Raw genomic sequence first — 20,410 nt, 5'->3', positions numbered from 1 at the left:
ATCGGATACGGAATCACGCAGAACGGCATGCCAAGGCTTCAGGAACACCCATTTGCGCGGCATTATTCACAGTAAAAGGTGTTGAATGACTACAGTAAAGATGTCGGCTATAATGTTGCGTCACCAAAGTTCAAGGTATTACCGCAACATACGCGCAACTTGTATGACAAGTCAACTTGAAGACGCATTCCATAAGGTGAAGTGCAAGCTGTTCCTGCACGTCGGACTCGAGTGCCATCGTCGATGTGTGGAAGAGGAATTATACAGTTCTCCACCTCACAATTCATTTCGCAAGATGGACGACAAGTGGGCGTTTCTGAGGCCGTGGCGACAAATGCTGCAAGAATGCAAAACTCTGCACGACAGTCTGGATTCCAGCAATTCCCGAGACTTTCGAGCATCCAACCTGCCTGTGCACGCTTCGGTTCGCTGCTGGCCATCGCTGCCCAAGGGTTACCAAGCTCTGGGCGGTCGGTGCTCGATCCCCATCCCGTTCCCTGCAAATGCAGCAATTCGACGTGATCGGGTGAAAGTCCAAGGAATTCGAGAGGCCGTGGAGATTTTCAATGTTCTGGCGACGGTGAGCAGGGCGGCGTTCCTGGAATTGGTGGCGGAGTTTGTGGTGGTTGCTGACAATTTCGACGATTTGTTCACCCCCGACTACATTTTTGTGTTCCCGGTTTGGGAGTGCTACTTAGTGGGGACATTAGGGTCGGAGGATATTGTGGCGAACGAGGCGGCGGTGACGTGGGGGACATTGTTCGGCTGTCTTGATGACCCAATGGAGTATTCGACCGAATTTCGGGGCGCGATGGACGCGTTGGAGATTATGAGGAAGCAGGTAACTGGAGCGTTGTGTGACTTTATGGGACGACGGGCGAAGGCGGAGTGGGGAGATGCAAGTAGTGTCATTGAATGGACGGCGGAGCATGCTGCGATTCCGACGAAAGGAGCTCAAGTTCACGAGGAAAACAAGTGCGAAAGTGACTTGTCGACGGTGGATTCCTTCTCGCACCAGCTCCGAAAGCTGTTTGAGATCAAGGTGCCGTCGGTGGTACAGTTGTGTGCTGTTGGTGATAGCGCGAAGATGCTGAGAACGTGGGAGCAGACGCCGCCCAATCTCGCACCTCAGACAGTTGAGGCGTTGAAGCCCATGTTTTCAGCTTCTGGGTCAGCGGAGCTTACCAACGCGCTCGCTTATATGAACTTGAAGACTTTCCGACTCTACCTCGATGAAGCCATGGATCTGATGCAGCCAGGGGAGGCTCTAACGGATGCTGGCTTCATGCTGAGCACTTTGGTGTATGGTCAATCAACGTGTAAGCCAACTGGGGATAAACGTAGTCCAATTCATCGAAATGGAGGGATCGGTGACTTGCAGGTGACCTTTGCTGGTCATTCTACCTGCCGACCGGCCGGGATATGCTCCGCAATCGCCGAGTCATCGTCTGTGGAGGAGCTGACTTTACGTATGGGCACCATCGGCGACCGTAACCCGTCGTTGAATCATTATCGCTGGGGATGGCTAGCGTATGCGTTGTGGAGCAGCGCTTCCAACTCGTCTATTCAGTCAGCCAAAATCACCAACATTCATTTGGCAAGGTCAACCATAGGATCAGTTGCTACAGCTCTGGCGAGGAACTTCCCGCCAACGCAGCGGCTGCAATATCAACAACCAGTCTACGGGTATATCGATGTCCAGGAAGGAACCGAATTGCGACCGATTGGAGTGGAAACTGTGGACACTACCATGCTTGTGATGTCAAGAAGTTGCCGCTGTCGAGCCCGATGCGATGAATCAGACGCTAATGGTGAGGCTGAGGTTGTTGTACCGGGTTACGGACTCTGCCAGCTAAAACCTGGCGATGAAGCGAACAAGTTTGTGCCTGATGAACCGGTGATAAGTCGATTTCAGGGCGGCCAGTCGAGTGGTTTGCGATCTCTTTCATTGGAGTTCTTCGAAATTGAGAACCATACCTTGGTGCCAAATCTGCTGGAATCAATCGGCAAGAATCTACGTTCGCTGAGTCTGGGGATGTTTTGGACGGGCAGGCGTCGCCACATAATGCTTGATGACGTTGCTGCCGCTTGCCCCCACCTCGAGGAGTTGTGTCTTGCAAACTTTGAGGTCATCATTTCTTCAACCGAAGAGCTGCACAACTGGGGGGTCAGGAAATTGAGTATACAGAGCACTGAAGAGGTGGTTGGGCTTACAGATTGCTTGAGTGACCCCACGCACAGAATCTCTCGAGAATTGGCGGAGCTTGAGATGACGTTTCCAAGATCCATGCGCGATGCTACCCGGTACGCCGACGCCCTCACTTCCCGCAACGGTGACTACTTGGCTGTCACGAAGGAGAAGCTCCCTCTTAAATCCAAGGCTGGAATCATCAGTGTCGTAGAAGGTAAACACACGAATCAAGCCGAGGCTGTGCACCGCCTCAATGAAATTATCATGGGCTTCATCATTGCATTCGCCGCCACACCGAAGCGTCGATCAGTTCGTGTGAGTTTCTCGTAGTATCTTAATCCAGCCATCGTTTATAAATTCGTAGTAAATCTCAGTGCAGTAGTTGCCGTTTTGAAAATCAAGTTAGCGCACAAGATCGCCAATTTCAACCCCTTCAATCGGAAATCGTAGCGTTTTATGGGACCCACTCGAGACAGGACTCCCCGCCTTGCAGATCCGCTGTTTACCGCTGCTACCGGACGATCTCAAAAATCCGAGTATGACGCTGGTTATAGCAATGCGTTCGAACGGGCGAGTCGGGTAAATGATCGTCACAACTCGAACAAGACGGAATTGATCAATTTGGTGTCGTGAATAACACGGACGATTTCACATGGTTCTCGGCCCGGTTAGTGCAAGTTACAACACAAAATATTGTTCCCTAGCGGGGAAGGAAACAGTGTTCATCCCGGTCATCACTGAAGTGCAAGAACCTATAAGTTCGTCAGTGCCGTATGCATCGCCCTGAAACGACAGCGATATCCAGGGTTGGAGACGAATACGGTATTTTGGACTTCACAACGACTTTCATCGGTGCCTCGTTCCACCGTTAATATCTACCGAGGTCCTTGGATATGTCGTTCTAGTGAGAGGAGTGAAGTGTATGGAAATCAAAAATGAGTGATTGCTAGAGACGATGTATGTGGATGATTTCCGCTACGACGCTATATAATCCAAACCAGCATCATCAATTGGTACAGTACTATTGCTGTTTTTCGAGGCGGCGCAGAAGCATACATGTGGATTCGTTTGATTTTTCTTGGCAGTGTAACGACAGAGCAGCTTCAAGTGGAAGGGAGGCATTTTCATCGCGTTTGGTACCAGCCGAGTAAATTGTGCTGAAAGCCCAATTCGACTTCATGGGCATTTTGGTTGTTGTTCTGATACGTGCTGGTCTCCTATAGGAGATGCGGTCACTCTTGAGCCTGTGTCGCTCGTACGAGCATCTACTAAGGGACACAGCATTCTCCGGCTTCTAAAATATTGTGGCTTGAATTTTCAGAGAGTGTTGAATTTGTTGCTGCTAACTGGATTCAAACGCCTGCTGCACTGTCTTCAAATCTCATGTCGGCCTTTGCTCAGCAAACGCCAAGCAAACGAGTAAATCCTGTACGCTCCGACATTCAGTAAACAGGTTTTGTTGTTACTCAACACGCCCCGAAAAGTACTCAGCAGTGCACAAAAAGGATGTCATCTATAGTGCAGCAAACTAACGCATTGATGATGACCGATCCGTCAATTTCTGAGTTAGCGTGCTTGGCACATATAACTGTACGAGCCCACAGTGACTTCAGCTATCTCGATTCATGGTTTTGTATTCTGTGGTGTCATATTGCCATACTCTTGAGAACAAGATGGAAGCCTGCACACGACGTACCTCGAAAGAATGTCAAGTTCTTGTTTCGGCAAGTGCACGAGTTATGTCTGCGCATATACTGTTTCAATACGGGTAAATAATCAACCAAACGAACTCGTGATAGAGCACTACGGATTGTGTTACCCCATGTCGATACTGTTTTCTATTTCGACGAACCTTACAAACCTTCACTAGAGACCATAACGTGGTGAACTACGACTCAGGTAAAGACAAATCTCTCATTTAAAAGTTGGGTTTCAAGTTAACGCTGGATCAAACAGTTAATTCTACCATTGAAGATGGATGCTTCTCCAGAATGAGCTGTACTAGCTGGGGATAACCAGAGAAATATGCCATCGAGAGTGCAGTCCAACCACAGCAATCTTCTAGATTCACGTTGGCCCCCACGTCCAAGAGGATGCGGAGCACCTCCAGATGATTGTACATAGCTGCCATCAAGAGTGCCGTGGCTCCTGTGTTTGACTGTATGTCCGGGTTTGCTCTTTTGTTCACCAGCCACTGGACGATGTCGGTATGACCCCTTTCGGCTGCAATGAAAAGAGCTGTGGTACCGTCGTCACGAGGTTCATCAATCAATGCACCGCCCTCGATTAACGCCCGTACAGACTCTGCATGACCAAATTCGGCCGCAATCCTCAACGCGGTTACTTGCTTATGTCCTTTAGCATTGATATCCACGTTGTTCCCAATAAGTAGACGAATGATACCGGTATGATTGTTCTCGGCAGCACTCATAAGAACGGTCCAGCCTTCATTGTCTGCCAAATTTGCGTTTGCGCCACCCAGTAAAAGTGTTTCTGCAATCTCAAGGAAACCGAGACAGCACGCCATGCTTAAAGCTGTGAAGCCATCGTTTTGTGGAATGTCAAGGTTGGCCTTGCTCCTAACTAGATACTTGACAACGTCAGTATGGCCTTTTGCCGTAGCAGCAACCAGGGGCGTGTAGCCGTCATCTCCAGGTATATCAATATCTGCACCAGCTTGCAGGAGTAACTGGACGACTGCCAAGTGTCCCCCATCCGAGGCAACTTTCAGTGCTGTCGAGCCCAATGGTGTTTTTGCGTTGACAGTTGCTTTGCATCGTAGTAGCATACAAGCGATCTCGTCGTATCCGAACTGGGCCGCTATATGTAGAGCCTTCCATCCGTCTTCACGTTCCGCGTCGACATAAGCTCCCTGTTGAAGGGCTAGCTCAACACCACTTGAATATCCACTCGCGCACGCCTCCAGAAGTCTGGTTGTTGTAGTCCGCTTGCATGAGTTCACAAGGTAGTTCCAGGCTGTGAGAACCGTAACACTAACTGTCGATCCAAACGAGGTCTTGAAGCACGAGGTGAGCGATGTCATGGTTGGCAAACTCGGCGTCGATAGGATAATGCAAGTGTGGAAGCTGGAGCTACATGTTTATAGTCAAACTCATGTTTGGTACTTTGGTAGAAGGCACGTTGCATCAACGCACACTTTTAACGAGACTGAGGTTGGTGCGCTGACCACAAACCACCAGTTTAGCCAACGGTAACATCCATAGCCTACAGCTACAAATCATTCAAAACTGGAGAGGTTCAGGTGTGCGTTTATCTAAAAGGAAAGTACATAGGTTCATAATTTAAGGTGGGGGGGGCATTCACTGAACAAGCAAACATTGATACGGCGAGGAACTCAGTTCCGATTTTCCTCCGTCGTGTTCATTGCACAGCTCTTGTTGTATTAACTCGACTACCGCGGCTTCAATGCCTCCTTTCATTGTGAGCAATCCTACTATTCGCTACAGTACCAACCCAAGCTACTCAAGTCGAACAATTGCATCTACAAATGTTGATTACAAGAGCCAACCGATATACCAACGGTCAGAGGCTGCGACCAGACAGCAAAAGGACTTCGCATTTGCTTCAGCGATGTCCCGAAGACAAGATTTCCTTCGAAGGCGGACATTTACACCCTCGGAGAACATTGCTACCGGAGTGAATGCAACGACTGATGAAGCTGGGGACGGGTCCTTGCGTGATTTCAGCTCCGCAACTTCCGAGGATCAGGAGCAAGTTGCTCTCACAGCGCTCTCCTACGCAGTTTACCCAGACGACAACTGTGATTGTATCACCTTTCCTGATGTTCCTGACGAAGATATCGGTGTTTGGGAGTGCTCAGACGATGTGTTCTGGGACAGAGTCCGCGTTGAATTTTCTGATTCGAGTTGCTTCGAACTGGAGTTTCCAGAGGGAGCCATGTATCCGTACTGCGAAGGAGATGGAAGTGATCAATGTGCACTTTGTTCGATCGAACTATCGATGACGTTTGACGATGGGTCGTCGTCTTTGGCCAGCACAAGCTCGTCTGAAGATTTCACGACGAGTAACTCGGCGATGGACGGCGTGGAAGATACTACGACAAGCTCACAGGAGGAATCGTTTGTGAGCACTTCCTCTTCGTCCAGTCAGACATCTGCCGATCAATCGATCGAAGCATCCTCGTCGGAGCAAATTTTGGCGAGCTCAGTGGATGAAGAGACTTCAGCCCCACCAACAGTGGTGGCTTCAGACAGCACTCCAGTCGGATTCAAGATTGGCCGTTTGCTGACTTTTGTCATGGTGACAATTCTCGCGCTCCAGTAGTCGCGAATAGAGTTGTGCTGAAGCAAACCTGAACATTGTTGAAGTAGCAGTGGTCCAAGCGAGTTGCAACTCTGTGAAATCGATTATGCTACCATAACGTCAAACAGACGTGGTTGCAGGTGACAGCGACACTCCGAGTGCTCATGTCGAGGAAAGCCGACAGTAGGTGCGTTGTTAGTCGATTTGTAGGACGGATGACAAACTACCTGCATTTTTTGAGGTGGCTAGATGTAACGAGCACCAAGGGTGCTGTGAACTAGGGACCAGCTTAAGCGATTAATGTATTTCCCACATTGCATTTTACTATCTATCAATCGTTCAAGCCTTCTGTGGTTTTAGCCGTACAATACAGGTCAAACCAATCCCCCCTCCGCGTTACCGTCGTGTTGTTCGCCACACCAGCTCTCACAAACCAGGACACCAGGGTAAGAGTAAAGGACCTCACCTCAGTTGACCGAAGCGAAAGAACGCATTGAATTCGTCATTGCCGGCTGTCCGGTTGGGGGACTATATCGACCTTAGACTACAATATATCTGCAACAGCGGTGGGGAGGGATGCGGTATTTCAGTTCACAAGGGCTTTCATCGATGTCTCGTTCCACCATCAAAGTTCAATGGTGACCGCGGTCCTCAACGTTTTCGTTTAAAGAGGGGAGTGCGGTGTGTGGATAGGAAAAAATGAGTGGTTGCTCGACTAAAAACGTGCAGGATACAAGACGATCTGTGTGGATGATTTAAGCTACCAACTTCATCGATTGGTACAGTATTGCTTTTTTCGAGGTGACGCAGAACGATAGTGCATTTGTGGCCAGTGACTGCACTAAGCACCCGATTTCTCGTTTAAACCGCTCAATCGCCCCTTGTGCTTCTGATGTATGCAGTAGCTGATCTGAAAACTCATGCCTTCGTATGCAGACATCAAACAGAGCTCACTGCATTGTCACCAAAGCTCATGTCGGCCTATTGCTCAACAAATGTTACCCCCATAGCGTTTTGAGTCTTTTAGCTGAATTTCGGACCGTAAACAATCCGAAAAGGACTCTCGGCAACGCACAAAGAGGATCGCTCTTAGTGCAGCTAACAGTGATGACGCATCCGTGGACTTCCTTCTGGATTCGCGGGCTTGGCACTTATACAAGCTCACAGTGACTTCAGCTATCTCGCTCCATGATTTTGTATCGTATGGTGTCATTTTGCCATACTTGTGAGAGGAAGAGTGCACACGATTTACCTCGAAGAATGTTAACTTCTCGACTCAGCCAGTTCACAGGTAATATCCAATACTCGTGGTACAGTCGATTGACGGAATGCCCCCTTCCCCCGCTATCTTCGACTGTATACCTCGTATTTTTCGATCTTACTTTGATGTCGTCGGAATCGGATCCTTGGCACACTAGTTACTGCTCTCTTGTTCGTGAGCAATCGAGCATTCACTGACTTCTTTCCCCCCCACAAGAGTTGGCAGCGGGTACTATTATCCGGGATGGCGGCTATATCCCGTGGGGGTTCTACATGCAGCATGCGACGATCCAACTGCAAACCAGTCTCTTGGGGTGTTCTCCTAGGTTTTCCCGAAGGCCCAACGAGTTACTCTCCGGATTATCGAGCGGCATTGGAGAGGCTAGAAACATTAAGACGACTAACAAGAAGGTTATCGAAAATGGTTTAACAAGCCGTTGGACCTGTAATTTCTCTGGTTCGCATGTTATAGGCAGCCAGGACTTTAACAAATCTGTTGATACACTAAGGTCGTTCCTGACAGGATTTCGGGAAATGTTTAGTGCGTTCCTCCTGCGGTTCAACTGCGTGTTATGGGAGGTGGGGCTAAATTAATGGGGATGTTGCAGCAGCGACGTCTACCTTGTACACCATGTGCATTCATGGGGGCGTCGATGTCGAAATTGGATACGTCTACTTGATCCGTGGAGTTGGTAGCAGCACTGGCGCGGACAGCCTCATCAATGTTTTCGCTGAACGTCGGTCGTGTTACAATAGACATTCCACAAGTTACGATGAATATCGGTTTGAACAGATTAATTAGTGGTTGCTCATTGAGTGTAGTGGCGGGAGACTGCAGGGAAGTTCCACTTGTACCAAGTCGAGAGGAATATGGCAAGCTAGATTCGCGCTGCTTCCCTGTACCCGACACGGTGCTTACAGCAACCTGCTATGCAGTCGCCGAGTTCTCATCGGATGCAGATTTATCGGACTTCAAGATTTGAGTGCTGAGCGGTGGTCATGGCTAATGTATGCAATTTGCTGTGGAGCCTCGAGCGTCTAAGTACAGACAGTTGGAATATCAAGAGGGGGACTGACAATCCTGATTTGTTGGCCATCTAGGCAGTATTGAGAACCAACTATCCTCAACCAGTGTTGGAGACGACCCCAGCAACCTCTGCTCAGTATGGGTTCGTCGATATCAGTGCGGACACCGAACTGCCGCTCTGTAGATTGGCAAGCAACAATAACACAATTTGCGGGGTACCGGGGATTATCGCTGTCGAGCCCTTTGTAATCTTGCTCATGAAGATAATTGTGCAGTGGTCGTTCCTGGGTACGGGGCTAGCAAGGCAAAACTTGGTGGCAACATTTAATCTACTCCGGATTCTGGGAACGCAGTGGTTCAACGGAAACGGCTACAACATGTCACGGTGGAAAATACTGAACTGTTGATGGACCTGCTAGCGATGATCACTTGTGCCCTTCGCTGCTTATCGCTTGAAGAAGACAAGGACAACCCCAATCAAGTGGACCTCGCCGCGTTATTCGCCGCATGTCCAGATCTGCAAGAACTCTTTATCGAAACTCGGTGTCGTCGTGTCATCTCATGATGAGTCACTTCGCTGGCCTACCAAGACAATTTGGATTTTCGGTTCTACATGTGTATCGGACTGAACGTTATGTATGGCCGACCGTAGTCTACTAATGTCCCGAGAGCTTGTCGAGTTGGAGTTTAGATCACCGGATGACCAACCATTTGATGAGGAGGAAGTGGCCTCTCTCAGCCCACGACGGAGAGTGTTTGCCTGTTACGAAAACGAAACTCCCTCTCAAGTCGAAGACGGCAATGATCAGTATCGTCACGAGTGCGCTAGCCATTCGCCGACTGGATGCGCATGTTCTAAGTCTTATTTTCGTATTGGCCTCCACCCCAGCTCAGCGATCGGTGGTTTGCAAGGAGGGGTAGACTCACTTCAACACCGACATTCATTCTAACATCCTACAAATTCCAAGCGTCAATAATATCCAATCAGATTTTCCCTCTTTCTCTGTGATTCGTCGAAAATCGGACCAATCTGACGCCAACCATCGGTTGGCTGAACGGAGCTCCTCGCCATCGAACAGTGCTCATCAATTGCAGTCAGGAGGCAGCACCAGTAGAGATCATGTCGTTTCGTGGTGGACGCGGAGGCGCTCGTGGAGGACGCGGTGGACGTGGAGGCAGCTTCGGAGGGCGTGGAGGAAGCTTCGGAGGGCGTGGAGGCGGTCGCGGCGGCTTCCGTGAGCCCGAAGGCCCGCCGTCTTTCGTCGTAGGTGCGTGAACCGAATGAAACATCGCATTGGGAATATAACGACGGGTTATTGACGTGTTGCCATCTTCTTTATCCTTCAGAGCTGGGCTCCTTCATGCACGCGTGCGAGAACGAGATGGTGTACAAGAGCACGAACGACAAGGTGCCGTACTTCAACGCCGGCGCCTTCCTTGAGAACAAGACGCGCATCGGCAAGGTGGACGAGATCCTCGGCTCTATCAACGAAGTCATGTTCACCGTTAAGCCCGACTCGGGCGTGTCGGCCACGTCGTTCCAGCTCGGAGACAAGGTCTTCATCAGTCCCGACAAGCTGCTGCCTCTCAGCCGGTTCACCGAGAAACCCGGTAAGAAGCCGGCGGGTGCTGGTGGTCGCGGTGGCCGTGGCGGAGCTCGTGGTGGACGTGGAGGAGGTCGCGGCGGCTTCGGAGGCCGTGGCGGAGGCTTTGGGGGACGTGGTGGAGGACGCGGCGGCTTCGGAGGCCGTGGCGGAGGCTTTGGTGGACGTGGAGGCGGTCGCGGTGGCGGCCGGGGCTTTGGAGGTGGCCGTGGGCGCTATTAGAGATCTGGATCGCTTCCCGCTAGCCTCCAAAGTAGATTATGATTGTAACTTCACTGGGAAAAGCAAAACAAAAAACACCACGCTTGCATGTTTCAACGGTCCAAGAGTTGATGTCCCCCTTGGACACCGTGTTTCGTATGCGTGGCGAGTCGGATCACGCCGGACAAGATCTGCAGGAATGTCTGCCTTGTCGTTGCTCGGAGTTCTGCACAAAATATTCACCTCCATATGAAGCAGCACGCGTGCACAGAAGACACCAGGGACGTCGAGGTCAAAACGATATATACTAGGTAGCGCCATAGAGGATTCGTCCAGCTGCCGCCTCACTACGTCGTTTAAATGCGCTCCAGACACTCGAACTGCACGATGCTGTTGCCTCGAATGACCTGACACGCATATCACATTAGAGAGACCCAATAAAATAAAGAGACCGTACAGTACACACCACCATGCCAATGCGGTTGGATTCCGTGGCCGAGACCTCCTCGACCGTCTCGTCCAGTGTCACGTTCATGAACTGGTCGAAGCCACGCAGCACGCCCGACACCTTGCGGTTCCCGTTGAGTTTGAGGCTCAGCCGCTTGTCCATGTATCGCTTAAGGTCGGGGCCTGCCGTCTTGACCATGCTGTCTCGCCTTCAGTCCACTGCTTGTGAGGATCTATCGTCCACACGACCTGCACACCAGATTGGTGTGATACACGCGACTCCGATAACACTCGACTTCACTATGGTCCGATCTCGTATGCGACATGTCCACAAAACGTTCTCGAAGCCAGAGTGAAGGTCGGCGGCCCCCTATACGTAACCGCCCACAAGCCTCACTTCGTAATTTCAAGCGCAAGCAGCGAGCAGCAAGCACCAAGGGAGATAGAAGCAGTATGAGCAACTTTTCACAGGGACAGGACTGGGAATCAGCCGGCTGGGGAAGCCGCGCGCCCCCTCGTGGTGCTGCCAAGCAGCAGGCGCTGAACAGCGCCCGTCGCACCGGCAACGTCGTTACTGAGACCAAGTGTATGTGGCTTTATTGATCTTTTCTATCACCCATCCGGATCGTTGGATCTGACTGGGTTTTATTAACTATGACAGACGGCGCGGGCTCCAACAAGGGTGCGCACAGCGGCGTCGGCGTGAACATGCGCAAGCTGGAGGAGGACACGGACAATTTTAAGCACGACGCCGTGGACCGCAGCCTGTCGCAGGCGCTGATGAAGGCCCGTACGGCCAAGAAGATGAACCAGAAGCAGCTGGGCACGCTCATCAACGAGAAGCCGCAGGTCATCGCCGACTACGAGTCTGGCCGCGCCATCCCTAACGGACAGATCATCTCCAAGCTAAACCGCGCACTGGGTGTTCAGCTCCCGCGCGGCCCCAAGAAGAAAAAGACGCCGGCCAACTAAGGTTGGCGAAGGTCTTGATAGGCAGACACCAGTGTCTGCGTCTCTGACAGCTCGAATCTCCTCGTTTCAGGTTGCCAGGGCGTCGTACTATATAGATTTGATCAACAACAAATAATGAAAGCTCCAACAGGCCCGAGTTTATGGTTTTCTAGCGTGAACACGTGTCCAGCGGATGAGCCTTCGGGTGACAATGGGTACACAAACTTCAACTTGCCGCGTAACCGTCATTTGTGCTCAAAGCCGCACTTTAGTGATCGAAGGCAGCAAGGAAACGATGGGCCGGTGCTCTGCTGGCTAAAAGCAGCGGAGCCGTTTGCTGGTCTGGTGCTCTCCGACCCGAGTTTCCAGCGCCAACGTAGAGCTGTATATTAATACCTCGGCCGGCCACTAGCAACGTTGTGTAGCTCCGTCGCATGAGTGTCTCCACGGTGAAAGCAGTTATGCGCAGGATGGGAACGTGCTTTGCAGGTCGCTAAAAGCATCAATACAGCAGCCATCAATCAATTGAGGCAGCGCTCAGACTCGGATTTAGAGCCCTGCCACAGCGTCGCATTCGAAACGAGTCTACTGGGGCGTGCTGGCTGCAATCGGTCATTTTGCGCCTTGCTCGCCGTCGCGCTTCATATACACGAGTTCGGCATGGCGAGTAACAATCCCAGCACCTCCAGCCCCCGAGTGGCATTCCGAAGCGGACCAACGTCGCCTCCAGTTTCAGGAAATGCTCAGGTGCCAACTTACGACAGCGACGGACTAGAAAGCGACGACGATACTCTCCTCGCGCTGTCGTCGTTCGCCAAGATGGAAGCTTCTCGCGCTCCTCGTCAAAACGAGGCGGGGAATTTCCAGCAAAACAAGGCGATTATCTCCTCCACTGTGGTCTTGGACGACCATGCCGACTGTCTTGACATCGTTCAGCAAGCTATTGATGCCGCGGAAGACGCTCTTGCTCGATGCCCCAAGTATGAACGTCGCGAGGCTCTTACCGAGCTGCTGATGCACGCTAAACTCGAGCAGGCCAAGAAAGTTAGCCAAACCCGAGGCATTAACGCCGGCACCTATCACCGCGCCAACCTCTGGGCAGCAATGCTGATGCAGGTGCAGGAAATGGGTCGTAACTACCCCAAAGAGTACGGAAACCTGCTTGCTTATCACGATACGAAAGGGTACAGCTTGGTCTCACACGTTTCGATGACTGTCTTTCCAGCCCGCAGGTCCACGAACTGGTGTATCTTGTGCAGCAGTGCGTAGCTAGATCAGCCAAGCACGAAGTTCCTGAAGATGACGACCATGGTTATTCGCATCCGAGCGAAGACCAGCAGAAAAATGGTGACAGCGTTGACGACGAAACGCAGCAGCAGGAGATCGAAGATGATGCTGATTTGTACGGCAGATTGGGAGAAGCAGAGGTTGACATTGACGTGGTTCTCGGCAGTGACGACGATATCGGCTACAGAATCACCGAAGACATTGTGGACTCAGCGTCGAATCAAACGGAAGATGGAGAAGATGTCGATGCTGAATCCTCGAAGCCTAGCGATGGAGACAAGAGCTCGCATCGCGAGGACACGGAGATTGAGGAGCTAGTCGAGCACGTAAAACCTGCGAAAAGGAGTGCACCATCTTCTGTCGCTACACCCCGTCTACGGGCGCTGCTGCCAATTTTGACCGCAAACATTACTGTCAAGGGTGTCCAGGTCCCCCGGCTTCCTCGTGGAAGCAATGGAACCTCCAACAGCGCTGAGAGCAGCAAGCCAAGCACCCCTGTCACGGGTAAGACCTCGTCGAAGACAGCAGAGCGAAACTCGCGCCTGAAGTTTCAATTCCCCGAAAAGGAGCTACTCCAGCTTTTGGAAGATGAAGAAGCTGAGGCAGGATCAGCACGAAGCCCTTCACTGCACAGCTATCGGAGGTTCAGCCCGAACTCGAAGATCACCGGTGCGGTACCACTACGGCGTAAATCATTCTCCATGAAGCGCAGCCCACTCAAAAGCACCGCGTTTGCTGGGTTCGGACCGTTGAACGTAGGTCCACGAATTGTGAGCGCTGAAATGGGAAGGGCGTCCGCTTCGCCAAGCATCACAAAGCCTTCCAAACAGCTTTGGGCGGCACGTCGTAAGTCTACGACCGCATGCCACATCAATGCCCCTAGTGTGTCATTCAGTCGTCGCAACAGTAGAAGCTTTTCCGCCACAAAGCAGCAGATCCTCGCCATCAGTAGCAAGAGGATGACTGCTGCCTCTCCAAACAAGGCCTCATCCGGATCACCGAGGTCACCATCCACGTCATCATCGCCATCCCCAGTGCCGTCGACCCAAACTCAAATGGTGTTGCGTGTACGTGAGCGCACGAGCGATGGCGTACCGGAGCTTGTGATCTCTAAAAAACCTGTCCACATTGTTGTCTGGCACTGGAACGACCGATGCATTCGCGTGCCGTTCATGAGCGCTGTCAACTTCATGGAGCTTGGTCCCGCGCAGCACGGTATCATGCTGCGCCAGCTGCGCTACGTGAAGTCAATGATGCACGAGCTACCATGGGCCAAGGCGCACCTTCGTTCTCTTTTGTCCAAGTATACTGCCAAAGAGGTCTCCAAAGAAGAATTGTACCCTCAGCTGAATGCCCTAGGGCAGCAGGTACAGCGCGAAATTGGATCGCGTGCTAGGCAACACCGAGCACTCACAGCACGCAAGCAGCGACTCACGGTAACGCTGACGCTAGCTTCAAGTGTGGTGAATGACACTCTTGTGACTAAGTTTGGTCGGCGCGGTCGACCTCACGCATCGCGCCTGATGTACGACCCGACCTCACCACTTCAGCTACGCTGGAGACGCAAACACGGTGAGCGCAGCATTGAATACCTTGCAGTCGACGAGATTCAGGTCATCGAGGTGCCCGATAGCTCGAGGCTGATCGCTGGCGCGGGAACGTTTGGCCGCGGAAACAAGAAGGCTGCAGCTGCCGTCGCCGTCGACCCGGAGTCGTGTCTGTCCCTGGTGACAGCCACGCGCTCGCTCGACCTGCAAGTAGCCAGCGCGCTGCACCGCGAGTGGCTTGCCAATGCCGTGCGTGACATCGTGTCCTTCGCTCAGCAATACAAGTCTGCCAAGGCGAATACTGCCAGCTCCAGCGACAGCAGCAGCTCCAGCGACTCGATGCCCAGCTCCACCGCTCTCGGACGACGACCACGACAGCTTCCGTCCTCTCGCAACGTCTTGCTCTACTGAAAAGCAGATATCAACCTCCCATCCAGTCTTCTATCTCAAACAAAAGAACGCAACGACAGCGTAGGCTCCATTACAATCAAAGTAGCAGCTCAATTCCAACCATAACTATTTTCCACGTCTCCATCCTTGACCATCAGCTAGATAGCACACCGAACCGCGCCAGAACCTCCACAACTTTCACTGCAGTTACTCACTTATGCCTTCTTCTTGTACTGCGGCTTGCTCGTCTTGGTCAGCAGCCACACGTAGAAGACGGTCATGCCAGCGCTGGAGGCGGCCACAAGGCCCGCCGGAAAGAAGGCGCCCGTGTTGTTGTAGCGGTTGCCCATGACGACGGTGAGCGGCGCTGCCACCGCCAGCGAGACGGCGGGCCAGAGTTTGGATGTCACGGGGCTCTGCGTATATTCGTTGTAGCTGCAGTAGCCCACGAAGGTCAGGAACGCGCCTGACAGGCCGCCGGCCACGAGGGATGTGGAGCTGCCGGAGCTCACAAAGCCGATGACGCCGCCCAGGCCCAGCAACATGCCATACTGTGGAAATAAACCACCGGAATGTAGAGAATAGGGGATATCGTGAGTATTAGATAGCGGTGAGAAACAGGAGTTGCATAGTTGGGTAGAGGAGACGAAGACGAAGGGAAGGTGCTATGGTGTTGCAGCGGGGACATACCGGGAGCGTGAGGCAGAAGTCGTACATGTTGTCTCGGGACTACACACTAGTATGCTCTTGGAGGACTTTTGAGTTGTGGCGCACACTGACTTGATGTGAGTATGGAGTAACGAAGTGGGTCCTATTGGTCAAAATTTGTCTGGCTTCAACTGGCGTTCGATTGGCTGATTTCTCACAGAGCTGCGTCCCGTATTAACATATGCTCGGCAGCTCTCCCACACAGTTCTATCGTAAATTGCCACGGTATCCGGATACCATTCAAATTGCACAGCTCATTTTAGGACACATCATTTCCACCAATCAACGAGTTGATAGTCAATGTTTTCTGCCAATCCTCACCTAGAGATTAGAAACGTCGCATGGCCCTCCTCTTCCACCTACTCAGATCCAATTCCGAAAAGCTCTGACCAAGGTCACATCGCAGCTTCCCGGCGTTCCAGCACCTCTGGGCCTCCTCCTCTCTCTCGATACTCAACGCCACCAATTGCCCCGCACTCTCTGTTTTTCGAGCCAGCCTTCAACCGTTAAAAATGGCCAACAAGATGTTCTGTAAGCACAAGTTTCAACTAATGTATCATAACCTGTTTCCAACTTGATGTCTCTACTACTGTTGTCAGGCGCGTTGACGTGCTCGTTGCTGTCGCTGGCCGGCTTCGTGTTCCTTTTCTTGGTGGGGATCCTTGTCAAAGTACAGCCCGAGTACATGAAAATCAGCAAGAGCGTCGAAAGCCCCGCGCCCATCTTTGAGTCTGCGTGTCTGTACGGAACGCTCTTTGTGGTGTCGTCCGTGGTCTACTACAAGGAGACGAGGAAGAACGCGCTCGAGAGTTACGATCTCAGTGGGTCCACAGCCGACGAGCGTCAGAGCCTGCTGGACAAGTACGAGGAACTGTTGGTTTTTGGTTGTGAAGGGCTGTTGACTGATTCGTTGTTTTTGTTGCGGTCAGCAGACCGGTGGTGAGCTACAGTTGAGGGGCTGCGAGGTCTCGGCGTTGGGCTAGTGCTGTGCTAGCATCCAACTGTTGTTTCTTAATGTGAATGCAACCGCTATATTCTTTTGCTACTGGGGAGGACAACTGGATGTCGTGGAAGTTGTGCTTGGTTGCTGCTCATACTGTAGCAGCGAGATGTACTAAATATTATCGTTGTGCTCATTGAATTGCTGCAGTAGTTGACTGTTGGAAAGTCGTCGAGCAGCCCATGGCGCTGTCCGTTTGGAATAACCATAGCTTTGAAGGTGCGACATTTCTGTATTGTGTGTAGTTAGTTATCCATCCCCGCAGCAAGAGGCCGCAGGCAGGTGTAAGGATCGTAGTCAAATCGGCTACGATAGTGATCAACAATCTCGTGAGTAGATAGGCTGCCCCCTGCGACGGTGTACACCCAAGTCGCTATCGAATTTGCACGGAATCGATACTTATGCCGAGCGTTGCCTGGGAATTCTGGAAATGGATTATTTCAAGTAGTACTGCAGGAGCTGCTTCTACAATGTAGAATCTACATATACCATGAGCAGCTGTCAACCAAAACAGCAAAACCCTGTTTCATTCACACCACATTCGCGGTTCGTAAGAACTGCTAGTAAACTTGTCATCAAACGACATTATAGGAACATACAATTCAGTCGACTTTCTAGCAATTCCAACTCGCGCACTGGTCGGTGCGCTTATAGCGGTAAACTTACATCGTGACTTCGTGTTTAGCAAGTACTGAATGATCTCAGCCGGCATTTGCTGTGGAAGCGCTGACAATGTCCAGCCGTGCGCTATCAGTTAAAAGCACAATCGACAAAGCTTCCCATCCGTACCCCCGCCATGAATGCCGCCGGTAAGATCAGTGGAGGGCTGAAGCCGTCGGGTCAGGCTGCGGCTTTGGGTGGCAAATTTACAGAAGAGCTTGTACGCTTAGTAACTCGATTGGTAGCTATCAGGACGAGTATCGTAGTGTGGGTTGACAACCCTGATGCCGAGTCACCACGGTGGAGGCAATTTCACTGGGGCTTAGTGGTGATGCATTCGTCATTTATCGCACTGATGCGAAAAACTACATGGATGGCACTTCGACAAACACCTACTACACTTCCGCCACTGTCGTACTTTAGACGCTGAGTTGTCGGTAACAAGCGGGAATTCCAGGATCTTATCTTGTGCAGGTGGAGTGAAACCTTTTCAATTGAAGCGTTTGGCGGGCACCCGGGGTCCCACAAGGACCCCGGTTCTGGCAAAACAACCGGTATTTGGTAAAATGCAATGGTATTTTTTTCCTTTAAAAAAAGGTCAAACTACTATATCTTTCTACTTCGCAGCAGAGCTGAAGAACTGCAGAATGGAAGGCTGTTTAGCTCGCAGCTTCACTTTCTTCTTGTGAGGTCGACCAGGCTTGTGTTTTCCCGCGGTGGCATCAGTGTTGGGGTCTACTGTTTCGGTGTGCTCGGTATTGATCTCTGGGGCGTTTAGGATCGCTTCAGGCACGGCAGGATAGTAGCCGAGGTGCTCTTGTGGTATTGAGAAATACTTGGCTGACAATGACTTGATTTTCTTTGCGGATAGTTCTTTGGTTGGATGGCGAGGGAGCTGGACGCCGCGAACGGATGCTTCCCAAACACTTTTGATGTTTGCTCCAAAAAGCTCAGCCAACACTGCCTTGCGGACAGCCTCGATGTTGCTGTGCGGTATCATCGAGAATATGATCGATTGGTCATCTGGCGTACTTACCATTTTGCGCGCCGTGCAGACACCTTCGTCAATTTCGAATAGGTAGTTGGATGTGTAGCCAGCAGGAGGCGGAGTAAAGTATTTTGAGAGAAGTGCACTCCACTCGATGAAAAATGGACGCTGTGGGTCATTGTGGTCGAGAAAAATACTGTTGACACTCTTCACTGTGTTCACTTTCTCCACCAGTGCAATAGGTGAGTAAATGTTGAGGCCACTCATGGCATTACGACACCAAGCGATGACACGGTCCGCGATATTGTGTGAATGCCCGGGAAGCAAAAAGCATAGAACCACCTTCTTGTACGGAAACACCACTGACAGCATAGCGAAAAACATCATCACTACTTTGGATTTGTTCTGTCCAACACAGTTGTCAAGCAGACTGAAGCTTATCTCCGCACCTGGTATTCCATTGCAAGCATTTTTCTGTAGAGTCGAAAGATGATAGAGGAGACGGAGGCTGTAGAGTGCATCTGCATTCTTGTCTTGCGCGCGTTCGTCATAAAAGAACACGTTGTTCTGCTTGTTTGAAATATCTGCAACGACAAAGTTTTGGATAATCAAGTTGCTGTTGAAGTAGTCAGCTGAAGGACGGGAATGGCCATAATGCGGCATCGATATTCCTCCACCGTAATCCTCAGCTTGAATTTGGACGCGACAATACTGCTTTGCGCTGTCTTCATTCAATCGCTCGTCGCACTCAGAGCCGCGATCATGCTCGGCTTCCTCAGCGTTGTCGTTGTCGTCAAACGTGTCTGGAATGACTACAGGCGGAAGAAGTTGCTCTGGTGCGTGCAAAGCAGAGTAGTCTTTGATAAACGTCGACACAAATCGACGCTGGGCGATTGCTTCGTCGAGGTGTGTGCGCTTCTCTAAGAGGATTGTCTGCTTTTCATCTTCGGTGATATCGGACTGTTGAAGTAAGATATCCAGTCGAACACAACAATCACACACGTCTTCTGCAGTTCGTGTTAAGCGGACGCCAGGGTAGTAAAAGTGCACGTACTGAGTGAAGCGTGAATAGCTTAGCGTTCTGGCGTCGGGATGGGCGCGCAAGATATCATCCACATACCGAGAATGCACGACAACCCACGTCAGTTTCGGCTCTGTGAAGTACTGACGTGGGCGGCGGTGGGCGCAGGGAAAACCATCCTCGAGTATCCAAGTAGCGCAGTGAGTCTTAAAAGCATCCAGGTCCAGCTCACTAAATGCGTGCCATGGCTTGACTGGCAATCTTCTTGTGTGTAAGGTGTCAATTCCATCCTTAAGGACCTTTCTCCGCCTCGAAATACGGCTCCCACCGACTGGAATAATGGATCGGATCACGCGCTCGGATAGTCCCTGTTGTATCAACTGCAGCACCACGCCTTCAGATTGTTGCCACTCCCTGCCACCGAAGATTGTGTCCCAAGATTCCCAATCCTGTCTTATCTGCTTCACGGTGTCAGCACCCAGGAGCTCTACTGCTCGAAGGTATGCGGCAGCTTGTCGGTCAGAACCCTTCTTTCGTTTACGTTGCGGAATTGTTGACCGCGACCCTCCTCCGCGCCGTTGCGTCATATTCGCTTGATGCTCTTGATACAAGGACGTCTTGCTTCTCCACACGGGGCCCACGGGCGACTTGCTGCTCTGAGAGGGCGACTTGCTGCTCTGAGCGGGCGACGGGCGACTTGCTGCTCCACGCGGGGTCCACGGGCGACTTGCTGCTCGACACGGCCCCAATGCGCTATTGGTTTCCTAAACGATGTAGTTTTGCACGCGGTCGCCGCGACCGCAGGTCCAAAATTAAATAAATAATTCCCGCCTTTTTCGGTTTC

General features: G+C 51.5%; 8 protein-coding genes across 8 annotated transcripts; 6 read left to right on the top strand and 2 right to left on the bottom strand.

The window, feature by feature from the left end:
- Positions 1-295: 295 nt before the first annotated feature.
- KRP23_668 (uncharacterized protein) lies at positions 296-2,521 on the top strand (the record flags this gene model as incomplete). Its single annotated transcript, XM_067891665.1, has 1 exon — positions 296-2,521. The coding sequence occupies one exon, from the start codon at positions 296-298 to the stop codon at positions 2,519-2,521; it is 2,226 nt and encodes a 741-aa protein (XP_067751230.1).
- Positions 2,522-5,782: 3,261 nt separating this feature from the next.
- On the top strand, positions 5,783-6,496 carry KRP23_667 (uncharacterized protein; the record flags this gene model as incomplete). The annotated part of the gene is made up of 1 exon (XM_067891654.1): positions 5,783-6,496. The coding sequence occupies one exon, from the start codon at positions 5,783-5,785 to the stop codon at positions 6,494-6,496; it is 714 nt and encodes a 237-aa protein (XP_067751229.1).
- A 3,386-nt stretch (positions 6,497-9,882) lies between these two features.
- On the top strand, positions 9,883-10,588 carry KRP23_666 (H/ACA ribonucleoprotein complex subunit GAR1; the record flags this gene model as incomplete). The annotated part of the gene is made up of 2 exons (XM_067891643.1): positions 9,883-10,030; positions 10,110-10,588. The coding sequence occupies 2 exons, from the start codon at positions 9,883-9,885 to the stop codon at positions 10,586-10,588; spliced, it is 627 nt and encodes a 208-aa protein (XP_067751228.1).
- A 335-nt stretch (positions 10,589-10,923) lies between these two features.
- Positions 10,924-11,213, bottom strand: KRP23_665 (Small nuclear ribonucleoprotein G; the record flags this gene model as incomplete). The annotated part of the gene is made up of 2 exons (XM_067891632.1): positions 10,924-10,974; positions 11,034-11,213. 2 exons carry the CDS (start codon positions 11,211-11,213, stop codon positions 10,924-10,926), a joined length of 231 nt encoding a protein of 76 aa, XP_067751227.1.
- Positions 11,214-11,467: 254 nt separating this feature from the next.
- On the top strand, positions 11,468-11,986 carry KRP23_664 (Multiprotein-bridging factor 1b; the record flags this gene model as incomplete). Its single annotated transcript, XM_067891621.1, has 2 exons — positions 11,468-11,600; positions 11,676-11,986. 2 exons carry the CDS (start codon positions 11,468-11,470, stop codon positions 11,984-11,986), a joined length of 444 nt encoding a protein of 147 aa, XP_067751226.1.
- A 639-nt stretch (positions 11,987-12,625) lies between these two features.
- Positions 12,626-15,210, top strand: KRP23_663 (uncharacterized protein; the record flags this gene model as incomplete). The annotated part of the gene is made up of 2 exons (XM_067891611.1): positions 12,626-13,113; positions 13,191-15,210. The coding sequence occupies 2 exons, from the start codon at positions 12,626-12,628 to the stop codon at positions 15,208-15,210; spliced, it is 2,508 nt and encodes an 835-aa protein (XP_067751225.1).
- Positions 15,211-15,404: 194 nt separating this feature from the next.
- Positions 15,405-15,906, bottom strand: KRP23_662 (Protein FATTY ACID EXPORT 6; the record flags this gene model as incomplete). The annotated part of the gene is made up of 2 exons (XM_067891600.1): positions 15,405-15,740; positions 15,880-15,906. 2 exons carry the CDS (start codon positions 15,904-15,906, stop codon positions 15,405-15,407), a joined length of 363 nt encoding a protein of 120 aa, XP_067751224.1.
- A 503-nt stretch (positions 15,907-16,409) lies between these two features.
- KRP23_661 (uncharacterized protein) lies at positions 16,410-16,851 on the top strand (the record flags this gene model as incomplete). The annotated part of the gene is made up of 3 exons (XM_067891588.1): positions 16,410-16,428; positions 16,497-16,758; positions 16,830-16,851. The coding sequence occupies 3 exons, from the start codon at positions 16,410-16,412 to the stop codon at positions 16,849-16,851; spliced, it is 303 nt and encodes a 100-aa protein (XP_067751223.1).
- Between the last annotated feature and the right edge of the window lie 3,559 nt (positions 16,852-20,410).

Source organism: Phytophthora ramorum (assembly GCF_020800215.1).
Source record: "Phytophthora ramorum isolate Pr-102 chromosome Unknown Phyram_PR-102_s0001, whole genome shotgun sequence".
NCBI classification, from domain to species: domain Eukaryota; phylum Oomycota; class Peronosporomycetes; order Peronosporales; family Peronosporaceae; genus Phytophthora; species Phytophthora ramorum.
Note: the sequence above shows the minus strand (reverse complement) of the source record. Positions and strands in the feature narration are given on the sequence as shown.